Source organism: Diuraphis noxia, unplaced genomic scaffold (assembly GCF_037042655.1).
Source record: "Diuraphis noxia isolate RWA-SAM2 unplaced genomic scaffold, SU_Dnox_SAM2 contig0002, whole genome shotgun sequence".
Classification (NCBI taxonomy): Eukaryota; Metazoa; Arthropoda; class Insecta; order Hemiptera; family Aphididae; genus Diuraphis; species Diuraphis noxia.
The window spans coordinates 12,219,449-12,233,010 of record NW_028301712.1 but is presented as its reverse complement, the minus strand read 5'-3'; the positions used below and the strand labels follow the sequence as shown (position 1 = coordinate 12,233,010).

The window sequence follows — 13,562 nt, the reverse complement described above, 5'->3', positions numbered from 1 at the left end:
TTAAAAATTATCTGGGTAGATATACCAACAATTATTTGAAATATCTTTGAATTTAGGTGGTGTTGCATATTCAGCATTTATATTACATGATATTACAGTATTACACCTATACTGTTTATACTAACAATAATCATAAGTATCATATTACGATCGGTGGGGACTGTCCATCGGTTATTAGCGAGTAGAAATATATTGTACGTCATTACGATTTATACTGTTAACATTAAATGTCTATATAATACGTTTATGTTATTATTTATATTTATAATACATAACAGGTGGTATAAACTAGTACGTCTTCAGCCTTAGGCCGTACTTAATAATTAAATTGTATATACCTTTCCGGCATTCTACAAAATTGATTAAAACAAATATATAATAGGTAATAATAATTGTTACACCTATTTAGAAATTAAACACTTCATCTTCAATATAAAAAATAAAATAAAATTTTCTGCTCCAACCTTTGTAAGAGAAATAGAGCATTTAAAACAAATTTAATGCCAAAACAATTCATATAATAATAAGACATAGGTATATTATAATTTACAATATTATTATGACTTATGATTTATGATCAGGGGCCTACGCCCAAGGCGCTTGTTGAAAGGGGGGCACCTCAATGATATAATGTTAAAACTTAATACAATCAAGGTTTAGAATCTTCTTTTTTTTATTAAAATTAATATAAATAAATGTTAATCGTAATATGATATGAATTTTTTTTGATTGTTTTTTTTGATTTTTTATATGAAACAATACAATATATGTTTATTTATTAGCAGTACAATAAGCATAAGTGATGTTTTTTAAATATGATTTGTTGACGTAAGTAAAGAAACCATAAAATCATGGCACTTGAATTTTTAATTTAAAATAAAACTACTACTATTTATATGGGGAGGGGCGCATATTTGTTTATACTCGCCCAGGGCGCCAATGACTCTACTGTCGGGCGTCGGCACTGTTTATGATCCTATACTCCTATTGTAATACTGTAAATTTGTATTTTAATTATTAATACTTAGTGGTATACCCACGAATTTAGATATCTTAATTTATGTGTAAACCTAAAATTGGTTATTACCAAGGCTCGTAAGTTCATGCATGATGCATTTGTATACCTATCAATTTTACTAAGTTGTATTTAATGCTAGATGGCATAGAAATCCATTTCAAGGTTAAATATGTGAAGTCTTATTTAGCATATTTAGAGGTTTTTTGCTTATTTATGCATATTTCTATTTTATAGGGTATATTTTATAGGTACATGGTTTTGATATTCCTATTTATGTTATTATATCAGTACCTATATCACCTTCACCATACATCTTTTTTGTGGAAATACTACGAAAAAATCAAAATTCGATCGTTTATTTTGTATTTTTATTGCAACATGAAAAAAAAATATAATTAAAATAAATGAATGGATAATTCATGTTATTTAAAAATTGTTTACGATTTTTTTTAATTAAGCATTTTTTAAGTGCATAATTTTAAATGGTTAGTGCATATAAATGCATATTTTTTAATTTTTTTAGGCTTATTTCAATGCATATTTTGCCAATTTTGAGTGCATAAATGCATGCTTATTTAGGCAGGGCATGAACTTAGTACTTACGGAGTCCTAGCTATTATCTGTACCGTTGGTTATAAAATATAAATACGAGTGTTAGCTCAGATTATATAAAACATACAAAATTATATAATTTAATTTATTATTTTAGTAAATAATATTTAATATTTAAATTTATTTTTTTAAATTTATTATTTTATTTTAATTTTATTTTATATAATCTCAATCTGTGATAATATGTTATTACTCATGGCTAAATAACTAGGTATGATCTTAGTTCCGTGATACGCATGTCGATAACGTCAGCCGGAAGGAGTTCTTAAACCCGCCAAAACGGCTGGCTGTGCCCTAAAAGTTTACTGCCGGTTGACGTCATAATTCAATGTAAAGAATGATAAATTAGCTGTTTCTTCCATGAATGCGCTCATTGAACCAAATTTGGTAATTATGTGATCATACCTAGTTATTTAGCCATGTTATTACTTGTTTTGAATAACCGTCATTTATCAATCATTGTGTCATCACTTATGTCATCCGGCATTGTGTTAGCCTTATCACCAACCAACCAAATTCGAATACATGTAAGCACGTTGAGGTTAGGATGCATCACGTACATTGTAAGTACTATGTAGAATGTTATTGTTATCTTTTATTTAATGTTTACATATTTATGTTGGGAATTAAACAGTAAATATTAGATTCAGCCGATTCAGGCATTCAGTAACATTTATTGTTAACAGTCAAGTACCTACGTATTGGGTTTTTTAATAGGTACTTTATAATATTTTCAAAATTGTTATTGTAAATGTGTAATGTGATATGTGTACAATAGATAATATAAATGTAATTTTTGTTTAATGTTTAAATGTTTATTACCTTTTCTCATGCATTAAATGTTAAAGCGTCATGAATTATTATTTTCATTAAGCTCATTTTATTTGGAGTTCTCGTATTTTACGTAAAAAGCTTATAACTTAAAATGGGAAAAATTAATCATTATAGTAGATATACTTCATCGGAATATGATTATGGTAAGATTTATTTTTATTTTGCTGTACAACTAAACATTTTTGTTATAACTTATAAACGCAAATATACGGAATCTAAACAAATATTGTATTATCTAATTATATTATTTGTTTTTATAGGAAGACAGTATCAACCGAAAAAACAGAACCGAAAAAAAAAACGGATTTATACAAAAAATGGTAAATACCTACGTTTTTTAAAAATTTATCTCAGCAAAATTATGAACAAATAAAATTCCTATCAAGAATAATTGCTCTGTTAACTTTATGGATAAACTCCTGTGAAAAAAGGCAAAAAAATTAAATAACCTCAACCTTACAGGTTTTTTTAATTTAATTGTAGGTATATTGTTACTATTTTTTTTTCTCATAAGTAACTTCTAATATTTTATTAAACAATTGTTGAAACTAATTTGTATTCACAAAGTTAAAAAAAAAATTCTCAACTTTTTTCAGAAAATTACCATAGAGCTAGTTTTAATCCTTGGTGTAGTAGGGCGTATGCCGCGTATACACACATCTGTTTTTTCCTGTAAGTGCATAAACCTATTAGAATAATTCATGGTACGTGTGGTATAAGTGTGTGGGAACGCATTTATTCTGTGAACCAAAAAAAATTCCAAATTTCAAATGTGGTTAAATAACTTAAAAAGATTAAAATATATTGAAATTTTTTTCATGTATAGGAAATGCTAATATATACATTCAGTGAAAATGTCATGCGTTTACAGTAATTTGTTTTAGAGTTATACCTTAACAATATGCTTTATTCTACTCTTTAAAAAAAATTTATTTCTGATATCATTTATTAATATACCTACCTCTTTATAGTAATTTGAAATAGTGTAAGTTTTAAATTAAATATTAATAATTTATTTTACTAAATTATTACATTTATTATTTTTACTTTGAATTAATGTTATGTTTCAGATCCATCAAACTTATTTTTTATAGTTTGTTTGTTTTTCGTTTTTTTTATATTCACTAATCAATCAGTAAATAAAAATTCTAAAAAGGGAAAGTATGTTACGACTATGATTGATACAAAATGGAGTATGGTACCACTTGTTTTAGAAATGGCAGAATATATGGCTGAAGAAAATCCATATTCTTTATGGTCATTTGTGGATAGTATATCACAGCTAAATCCAGCCCTAAGTGAACTTGGTATAGGAAAAGCACATATATTATTAATTTAATTTGTATTTTTTATTAAATCTCTAATAATTATTTTATAGATAATGATCAAATCAAATACCAAACTGCATTATCAAAGGCTGGATTATTATTATCCAATTCTAAGTTGAGATTGTTAAAATTTTCGTTGTCAATGCATACATATTCACCACGTATTGAAATGTATGCTCAAATGGCAGCTGATAGAGGAGTGCAATGTTCCACTTCTGTAGAAATTGATGGTGAACTTGTGTGTTCAATTGAAGGGTTAAAAAAAGTCTTACAACGAATAAATGTTAGATTTTATTTAAAGTTTTATGTAAAATTATTCATTCTAAATACTTGAACACAATATTTTTTATAGGCTGAAGGTTCAAAACATTTGTGTGAAACATATCACATAGACCATCACCATCCATCTTCTAAAAACAGAAGTAATATAGCGATATTGTATGGTGAATTAGGAACAGCAGAATTTGCATCTTATCATACAGTTTTAAAACAATATGCTCAAGAAGGCACTATAGACTATGTTTTACGTCATTTTGTAAAAGTAATTTGTGTAATATATGTTGTACAGTAAAACTCCAATTATCCGAATTCCAATTAACCAGATGAAAAAAATTTGATTTTTTAATGATTCGTAAATTGTAATTGTAAATCATAATTTTGTTATTTCTCATAATATTCTTTAGATTAAATAAAGAATATGTATATACTATTTTTAGTCAGTCAGTTGTTATCTAATCGTTGTACCGTTTAGTTAGTCAATTCTTTTTACTTTTGAATTTTTGTGTTACAATGTTCATCTAATAGAAAACATGTAGTGCTTACCATGAAAGGAAAAGAAGATATCATTGCGCAATTGAAAAAAAGTGAAACAGGTTGAGCATTGGCCGTAAAGTATGGTGTTGGAATAATACGGTATATGTTTATTGTATCAAATTTAAAATTATATTACATTCATATAACTAATAAATACATGCAATATATTCATACAATTATATAACTTTTGATGTGACATATACCAATCATCTGGAATTTGTTTATCTGAACCACCACATTAATTAATCCGAATAATTGAAGTTCTGCTCTAATTACAATAACATGCTAGATTGTAATTTATATTACTAATAATTTCTGTATAGGAAAAGAGTGAACAGAAGGTCCGCCTATCTGGTTATGGTGTTGAACTTCATATGAAATCAACTGAATATAAAGCAGAAGACGATAGTGTAGTTAAAGATAAAAATGATATCAATAGAAATGAAGATGAAGAAGATATTTCAGAAATTGAAGGATTTGATTTTAAACGTCTTGTGTAAATGTTATTTACTTGATTAGTATTTACTATTCATACTGATAAACTTTTAATTTAATTTAGTGAGTTATATCCTGATAAAAAACAAGATTTATTAAAATTCAGAACTCATTTATCCGAGGTTAGTGGTGAACTAGCTCCTCTTAAGGCTTGGCAATTTCAAGAATTGAGCCTACAAGCAGCACAGAGAATTATGAGTGGCCCACCACAAGATGCTATTCAGACTTTTATTCACATTGCTCAGAATTTCCCAACTCAAGTAATGTTTAACTAAAATGTATTCTATTGTTTAAAGTATAATTTTCATGTTAATTTATTTTAGGCTAGATCATTGGCTAATGTTAAAGTTAGCAAAGAACTAAGAGATGAAGTATCAAAAAACCAAGATAGTTTTTCAATGGGACTGAATTTACAACCTACTGATACAGTCTTATTATTAAATGGAATGTATTTTGATATAGATATCACAGATATGTCAACTATATTAGATTCAGTTACTCAAGAATTGAGTATAATGGAAGGATTATATTCTATAGGTAATTGATATTTTTAGTATTAAAGAAAAAATATTGACATTTTTTTTTTAGGCATTACAGATAAAAAAGCTGTTTCTTCCATGTTGGCATTGGATTTTGGAAATGTTAAGGGAAAGTCATATGCTGTAGATATTAGGGATTCTGCCATTCAATGGATAAATGACTTAGAGACTGATGCAATATATAAGAGGTGGCCTTCATCAGTTGATGATTTGCTTCGACCAACATTTCCTGGCATGTTACGAAGTATTCGCCGTAACCTGTATAATCTAGTAATTGTTTGTGATCCAGCTTCTAAAAGTTCTTGGCCTTTATTAAAACTAACTGATTCATTTTTAAACCATCAAAGTCCTTTACGAGTTGGGATTGTATTTAATGTCTCGCCAAAGCCAGCTATAGGACTGAACGATGCTAGTGTAGCCATATTAAATGCTTACAATTATATTGTTGAACAAACATCTAAACCATTATCTGCATTTAATTTCATAATAAATATTTATACCTCTATTAGTGAAGACAGAGATATTATTGTTGATGATGTCTTAAATAAATTTAAGAAGCAGTATCCCAAAGCAATTATTGATGAAATATTTGGAGAAGACAGTGATTATGATACTGCCCGAGTATTAGCAAAAGAGTATGTCGCTAAGACTGGGTTTAGAAAATTACCTCAAGTATTACTTAATGGGGTTCCATTACAAGAAAAATCTCTGGTAGAAGAAGACTTTGAAGAAGCTGTTTTAGTAGAATTAGTAACTCAAACGCAGACTTTACAAAAAGCTGTGTACAAAAGAGAATTGACTGATACAGACAATGTTGTAGATTGGTTGATGACACAACCAAATGTAATGCCAAGGTTATTAACTAAAAAATTATTATTATTAACAATACATTTTATGAAATTATATATATTTATCTATAAAATAATTGTTAACTGTTATAGACTGAATTCACGTGTACTCAATACAGATTCAAGTAAAAATTTGCAATTATCTGATAAACATGAATTTGTTTTGAAGTCAATGAATTATATTACTTTTGCTAAGAAATCTAGTATTAATTCAATTACACACTGGATTGTGGGAGATTTTTCTAAACTGTCTACTTTTAAATTGATCAAAAACACATTTGAACACTTGGTAAGCAAATAATTCACAATATTTAATCTTCAAATCAAAAAATAGTATTTAATAACTTATATAATATTACTTAAGTAATAAGTAATGTGGATTATGTATAGCATAACTTATAATATTTAAACATAATATTCTACTTATAATAATGACCTTTGAAACTAATAGTAAGAAAAAAACAATCATCTTAATATGATATCTATTTTTCTATCAATATTTTTAATATAGTGTTGTGTTATCTCTGTAGTGGAACTTGGGCAATTTTGGTTAGGTTAGGTAACATTATGTTCTACAATTTACATAATGAACGTATTAGGTAGTATATTGCCGTGAGTTTTTATAAGTTCTTTCTTAAACTTTATCCCAATTTGCTTGTATTTCACAATATGGGGGTCCAACTGCAAAACATACGATAAAATGTAGCATGGTTTTCTAATTGTTCGCTATTGTCATTTTTTTTTTATAATTTTGTGTTCAGTTTGTAAAGTGAATGTTGTATATCTATTTTATTCCTGACATCTTAATAATCTAAAAACACTACAAATCATTTGACATATTTTTATTATTGAGAATGATATTAGCTTGTTTATTTAATATCCTAGATAATAAAATTCCTGTATTCAGTGCAAAAATTCAAATTAATACTCTAACAATCACGCATTTTAAGCTTCCTAAACTAGAAAACTGGATATGTCAGACTATTGTAAAGCCCAATTACAAAGATAACATTCTATCAATTCCTATTTATTATTATTTATTTAAAACCTAATTTAAACTATATAAGCATTGTATGTTTTATACTTCAATAATCAAAAATAAAGAAAGGAAACTGTATTATTATGTAAATAGAAAAGAATAATATCAATATATTTTTTAATAATTTTTATCTTAAAAATATTTTTAGTTTTATTGTATAATGATATAGTTTTAAAAGTTTATAGTATGGCCAATTATGAAGGTTATTCCATTATTCATTATTATTCTACAATAGCAATAACAATTGTAAGTTATATTATATTAAATGTTAAAATTTTTTTTCTATATTGTCTGTTTCTCATATTTTACCCTATAATATACAGGGTATACCTTGAAATATACTCATTAGTCGTAGAGGAGGACCCACTGCCCAGATAAAAACCAGTTGTTTGCCATTTTATTAATTTTATTAATTTTGGTAATCAAAGCACTATTATTAAAGGTGTTTTATTATTACGAGTAATATAATATAAATATTTTTTCTTTTATTAATTTTAATCAATATAAATTTCATGTTATTAGTGTTCTTTCATAGAATTAATATTTTCATTATTATTATATATATGTATATATTTTTTTTTTCTCTTAGTTTAATTGAAATAATTAATTTGTAACTTATTAACTGCACTTTTTGTTGTACCTAAATAGAACTCGACTCATCCGCTTTCAAGCTTATTTGCTTATAGGATAAGTGGCAACTTTTGTTATAATATTGTCTATCTAACCATGTTTTTTATGCTGTTGAAATAAACTTTTATTATTATTATTATTATTATATTTTACAGAAATCTGATTCTGAATCACGTATTGGTGTGATTCCCAATCCATTAAGTAACGATGAACATATAATCAAAATAAATAAAATAGTTTTTGAAGCTTTTAAACAGGAAGATAAATTAAATATATTAGTTAAGCATTTATCACAAGCAATTAATGTTAATAAAAATCATATTGAAGTCATAAATTCACTACCAGTAAGATACAAAACATTTTATGATAGTAATCTAAAATATTAATATTAAATTAATTTTTGATAGGAAGAGATACATTTTGATGTGTCAAAAATAGATATACAATTATATAGAAACTTTGCTTTTGAAGCTTTGAATTTTGAAAGTGGACAATGTGGTGTAATCACTAATGGACGTATTTTGGGTCCATTTGATGAAGATGAAGATTTTTTAACTGATGATTTTGCTTTATTAGAACAACATACGCTAAAAGGCAGTGTAAACAAAATTCTTAATATACTTGAAGACTCAGGTATGTTAAAACTTAAGAACTTATGAATCATCTACTTGAAATATAAACTTTCTAGTTGTTCTTGCCATTAATAAGCTTAAAAATAATAAAGTTATTTTTTGAATTAAAACTTGATATTTGACTTACCACATTAAATGTTTCTTTTAAATTTAATTTAACTAGGTTATATTATTTATAGATCTAACAAATATTACAAGTGATATGATAATGAAAGCAAGTGCCTTAATCAATAGCCGCTCTCAAACTAAAAATCGACATTCTATTCCTGACGTTTCTACTAAACACAGGTAAAATATTATAATATTTGTAGCATCTTATAGCTTATTGTAATACAGTATAACACTGAAATCCATACTAAGTATTTATAAAAAATGACAATTTGTTTAATACTTTTTTTTTATGAAGTGTTATTAAATTAAGTGCCAACAATGAAGATGAACCAGTTTTCGAAATCAATGTTATTGTTGACCCTGTGTCTAGAGGTGCTCAAAAGGTTGGATCTATTATTTCTGTATTATCAACAGTACTCAATGCTAATATAAATGTGTATTTGAATTGTGTTGATAAAAACAGTGATATGCCTGTTAAAAGGTAAGAAATATAATATAGTCTTTAATGCACTTGTTTTGATGCATTTTATAATATTTCAGTTTTTATCGTTTTGTGCTTGAGCCTGAAGTCATTTTTGATAAATCTGGTCATTTATCCCCTGATCCAATAGCAAAGTTTTCTAATATGCCTACTAGTCCATTATTAACACAAATACTTCATGTACCTGATAATTGGTTAGTTGAATCTATTGAATCTCCATATGATCTTGATAACATTCGACTTGAAGATGTTGAAATGGGTGTTTATAGGTATGTAAAACTAATCATAACCACTTAATGATAAACTATTATTTCAATGTTTTCATTATTTTATTTATTTAGTCGGTATGAATTAGAGTATTTGCTGCTCGAGGGTCATTGTTATGATTCAGTCAACATGAATCCACCTCGTGGTCTTCAAATGACATTAGGAACAAAGTCAAATCCAGTAGTGGTAGATACAATAGTTATGGCTAACTTGGGTTATTTCCAAATGAAAGCTAACCCAGGGGCTTGGATGTTAAGACTTCGTCAAGGCCCTTCAGCTGATATTTATGATATTATTTCTCATGAAGGATCCGACCGTTCTCCTAATAGTATGGATATCAAAGTACTAATCAGTTCTTTTCGTTCTCACATAATAAAAGTCAAAGTTGCCAAAAAACCTGGCAAACAGAATTTAAATGTCTTGGGTGATGATGATGCTGAAAACAAAGGTCTTTGGAATTCAATTACCAGGTGAATAAAATTGAACATTAAATTTTTTTACACATGGTGATGAGTGAATGTAGATTATGATTTGTATACAGTCAACACTCATCATATTCTCATGCTGGTATTTATAGTTTAGAATAATCTTCTAATGAGTACTTATCAAACCGGTGGTGCCCGCATGTTTGATTTGGGGTGAGAGTATGACACGGTATGCATCAAGTAAGTACTTAAGTACAAGCACGATAGCAATAACTCGTCTACACTCAACCGAACACACTGCTACCTAAGTTAAAATGATAAGATCACAGTGGCTCATTACACAGCCGCCAGTCCGACGCGTGAGTCGTGGGTTCAAATCTCGAACGGTTTTTCATTTAAGTCTCAATATCTTTCTCAAAACTTCTCTTTTAAGACTGTGTCAATTTACTCATTTGCTTGTTGCAAATGCAATGAACTCATACAATTTGAATGTATTATTATGTTTTATGAGATTAATTTAGTCTTAGATCTTATATTATAATATTATAAAGAGGGCTGTCGGACTTGAGCATAAACCAAGTCTTTTAAGAAACTTTAACATAGTCTATGGAAGATTCAAAATTATTTTATTAAAAATAACCAATTTGGTAAAAATATGTTTGCAATGCAGTTTGCACTATGATCGAATATAAAACTAAATCATTTACAAACCAAAAATATACTTTTCATAAAATGCTAATTTTTTTAGCTAAATTTACTGTTGGGTACCTTAGATTTCTATTTGTCCTAATATATTATATGTTTTTAAATATTATGTTATATTATTAGTTATTACATTACCTATTATTCATTATTTCACAGTTCTTTCAGCTCAGGTTCACCTGATAAATCAACTGATGAAACTATCAACATATTTTCTGTCGCTTCAGGCCATTTATATGAACGATTTTTAAGAATAATGATGTTGAGTGTGTTAAAAAATACTAAATCTCCAGTAAAATTCTGGTTTCTTAAAAATTATCTTTCCCCAACTTTTAAGGTATATTATTTTATTTTGTGAATTTATAATTATTTTAATTAATGATTATTATTGATGTATTCTTTTTTTATTTTAGAACTTTCTTCCTATTATGGCTCAAGAATACAAATTTCAATATGAACTGGTTGAGTATAAATGGCCTCGTTGGCTCCATCAACAAACAGAGAAACAGAGGACTATATGGGGTTATAAAATATTGTTTTTGGATGTCCTTTTTCCATTGGATGTTAAAAAAATTATATTTGTTGATGCTGATCAAGTAGTCCGAGCTGATATGAAGGAATTAGTTGACTTAGATTTAGGTGGTGCACCATATGCATATACTCCATTTTGTGAAAGTCGTAAGGAAATGGATGGCTTCAGGTTAGTTTTGTCTAAAAAAAATATTAAATTTCATTTAAAACTGCATTTTTGTCTAAAGATTTTGGAAACAAGGCTACTGGAAAACTCATCTACAAGGTCGTCGTTATCATATCAGTGCATTGTATGTAGTAGATTTGAAACGCTTTAGAAAAGTAGCAGCTGGTGATAGATTAAGGGGTCAATACCAAGCTCTTAGTCAAGATCCAAACAGTTTATCGAATTTAGATCAGGTAAGATAAAAAATAATAATAAAATAAAGTATGGAACCTTAATTGTTATATTTTCAAAGGATTTGCCTAATAACATGATTCACCAAGTTTCTATTAAGAGTTTGCCACAAGAATGGCTTTGGTGTGAAACCTGGTGTGATGATGCATCTAAAAAATCAGCCAAAACTATTGATCTTGTAAGTATTAATATTTTTGCAAATCTTTCTTTTATAAATGTAAAAATTATTTTTAATACATTGGTTTTTATTAAAATGTTAGTGTAATAATCCATTAACTAAAGAAGCTAAGTTGACAGCAGCAATGAGAATTGTTAGTGAATGGAAGGATTATGATAATGAAATTAAAAGATTACAAATTAAGCAAAGTGAACACGAAGATAAAGTTTTCAATATTGAAACTCAATCAAAAGGTAACTTACTTTTGTAATTGTATGAAGATAAACAAAAATGCTTACTACTAAGAGTAATCTCATGTGATATTATTTTGTTTGGTCAAACCGCTTTCCTTAATAAATCAGTTTTCATTATCAGCTTTTATTTCTGACTATTGGTTGCGGCTGAAATGTTTCTTTACTATATTATGAGGACGCTATTCTCGTATATTATTCATTGGTAGGACAAATGCAACACATTTGGGTATGACATTCTCTCAATCTTATCAAAATGTTAACTAGGCAGCTTTTGTAATAATAAAGTCGTCTAGTAGCTATAGTCATGGTCATTGGCCATGAGGGGGGGGGGGAATAATTTTTGCGAATTTCACCATATTAATGTACTATTATATTTAGCTGTATATGTGTAGCAAATGAACATATTAATAGGTATGAATATACATGTCTCACACATTTTTGGTCAAAGGTTTCCCCTATTCGCTCCTTCCAAGTTATGCTTATGGTCATGGTGCTAAGATTTTCCACTAAAAGATTTACATGGGACAGGGATGACAATATGACAGTGTTGGCTTGGCACATCAACAGGGGCGCAAATAGGGGGGGGGGGGCTAAGCCCCCTCCCCAAAAATAAAATAAAATAAATAAATAACTCAAAGCCCCCTCAAAAAATAATAGTATAATATATGTATGTTATTCTTAATAAGTTATTTTTTAAGACAATTGCTTTTATAAAATAAAATAATATTAGTATATTACAATAAAGTATAAACAATATTACTATTAGACAGTACTGTCAGTACTACAGACTACTGTAGTATTAATGTACCTATTGTATAATAATTTCTAAATAATATTATATAGTTATTATTAAAAAAAATATGAACGGTACAACCATAGTGACGGTGACGTCTGATAAGTCACGTAGGCCATCGCTAATAATTGGGAAAACCAAAAACATTTTCAAATGCGACGTATAAAAACATGGTTGCGTACTTGTATGAATCAAGATAGGTTCAGCAATTTAAGTATTATGAATATAGAAAAAGACATTCCTATCAATAATGAAAACATATTAAATATTTTTGAAAAAACCGAGAGGTGTATACAATTACATTAAATATATCTATTCATTTGAATAAATATTTCATGTTATATAATATATATATTAATGTACCTACTATGTATGATACTAAACTACTTTTAGAATTGAATAAATACAGATACCATTTTTAAAAGTATGTACTTATAAATTATAATTTAAAAAAAATGTGTTGGGGCTTGAGCCCCCCTAAACATTTTTCCTATTTGCCCCACTGCACATCTAAAGCCCGTTGATCAGTTTCTTTAAGGGGTACCATAATGCAATACAAATGCCCAACAATTCTGAGAACAGACCTATACCCTGTAAAGAAAAAAATGGCATAAAAATTACGCACGGTTTAATATTTTCATAAATACTTTACAGGA

General features: G+C 27.6%; 1 protein-coding gene across 1 annotated transcript in view; it reads left to right on the top strand.

The window, feature by feature from the left end:
• Positions 1 to 2,242: 2,242 nt before the first annotated feature.
• The window catches only part of Uggt (UDP-glucose-glycoprotein glucosyltransferase), an 11,748-nt gene continuing 428 nt past the window's right edge, over positions 2,243 to 13,562 (top strand). The window contains exons 1-21 of the mRNA XM_089221655.1: positions 2,243 to 2,607; positions 2,725 to 2,784; positions 3,535 to 3,771; positions 3,843 to 4,075; positions 4,145 to 4,333; positions 4,929 to 5,101; positions 5,165 to 5,360; positions 5,424 to 5,637; positions 5,689 to 6,493; positions 6,581 to 6,776; positions 8,312 to 8,500; positions 8,564 to 8,789; positions 8,968 to 9,076; positions 9,195 to 9,380; positions 9,440 to 9,649; positions 9,722 to 10,117; positions 10,934 to 11,111; positions 11,188 to 11,474; positions 11,533 to 11,704; positions 11,764 to 11,880; positions 11,963 to 12,113. Coding sequence (XP_089077781.1) covers positions 2,556 to 2,607; positions 2,725 to 2,784; positions 3,535 to 3,771; positions 3,843 to 4,075; positions 4,145 to 4,333; positions 4,929 to 5,101; positions 5,165 to 5,360; positions 5,424 to 5,637; positions 5,689 to 6,493; positions 6,581 to 6,776; positions 8,312 to 8,500; positions 8,564 to 8,789; positions 8,968 to 9,076; positions 9,195 to 9,380; positions 9,440 to 9,649; positions 9,722 to 10,117; positions 10,934 to 11,111; positions 11,188 to 11,474; positions 11,533 to 11,704; positions 11,764 to 11,880; positions 11,963 to 12,113 — 4,576 coding nt within the window. The 5' untranslated portion in view covers positions 2,243 to 2,555. The remainder of the gene's footprint in view (positions 2,608 to 2,724; positions 2,785 to 3,534; positions 3,772 to 3,842; positions 4,076 to 4,144; positions 4,334 to 4,928; positions 5,102 to 5,164; positions 5,361 to 5,423; positions 5,638 to 5,688; positions 6,494 to 6,580; positions 6,777 to 8,311; positions 8,501 to 8,563; positions 8,790 to 8,967; positions 9,077 to 9,194; positions 9,381 to 9,439; positions 9,650 to 9,721; positions 10,118 to 10,933; positions 11,112 to 11,187; positions 11,475 to 11,532; positions 11,705 to 11,763; positions 11,881 to 11,962; positions 12,114 to 13,562) is intronic.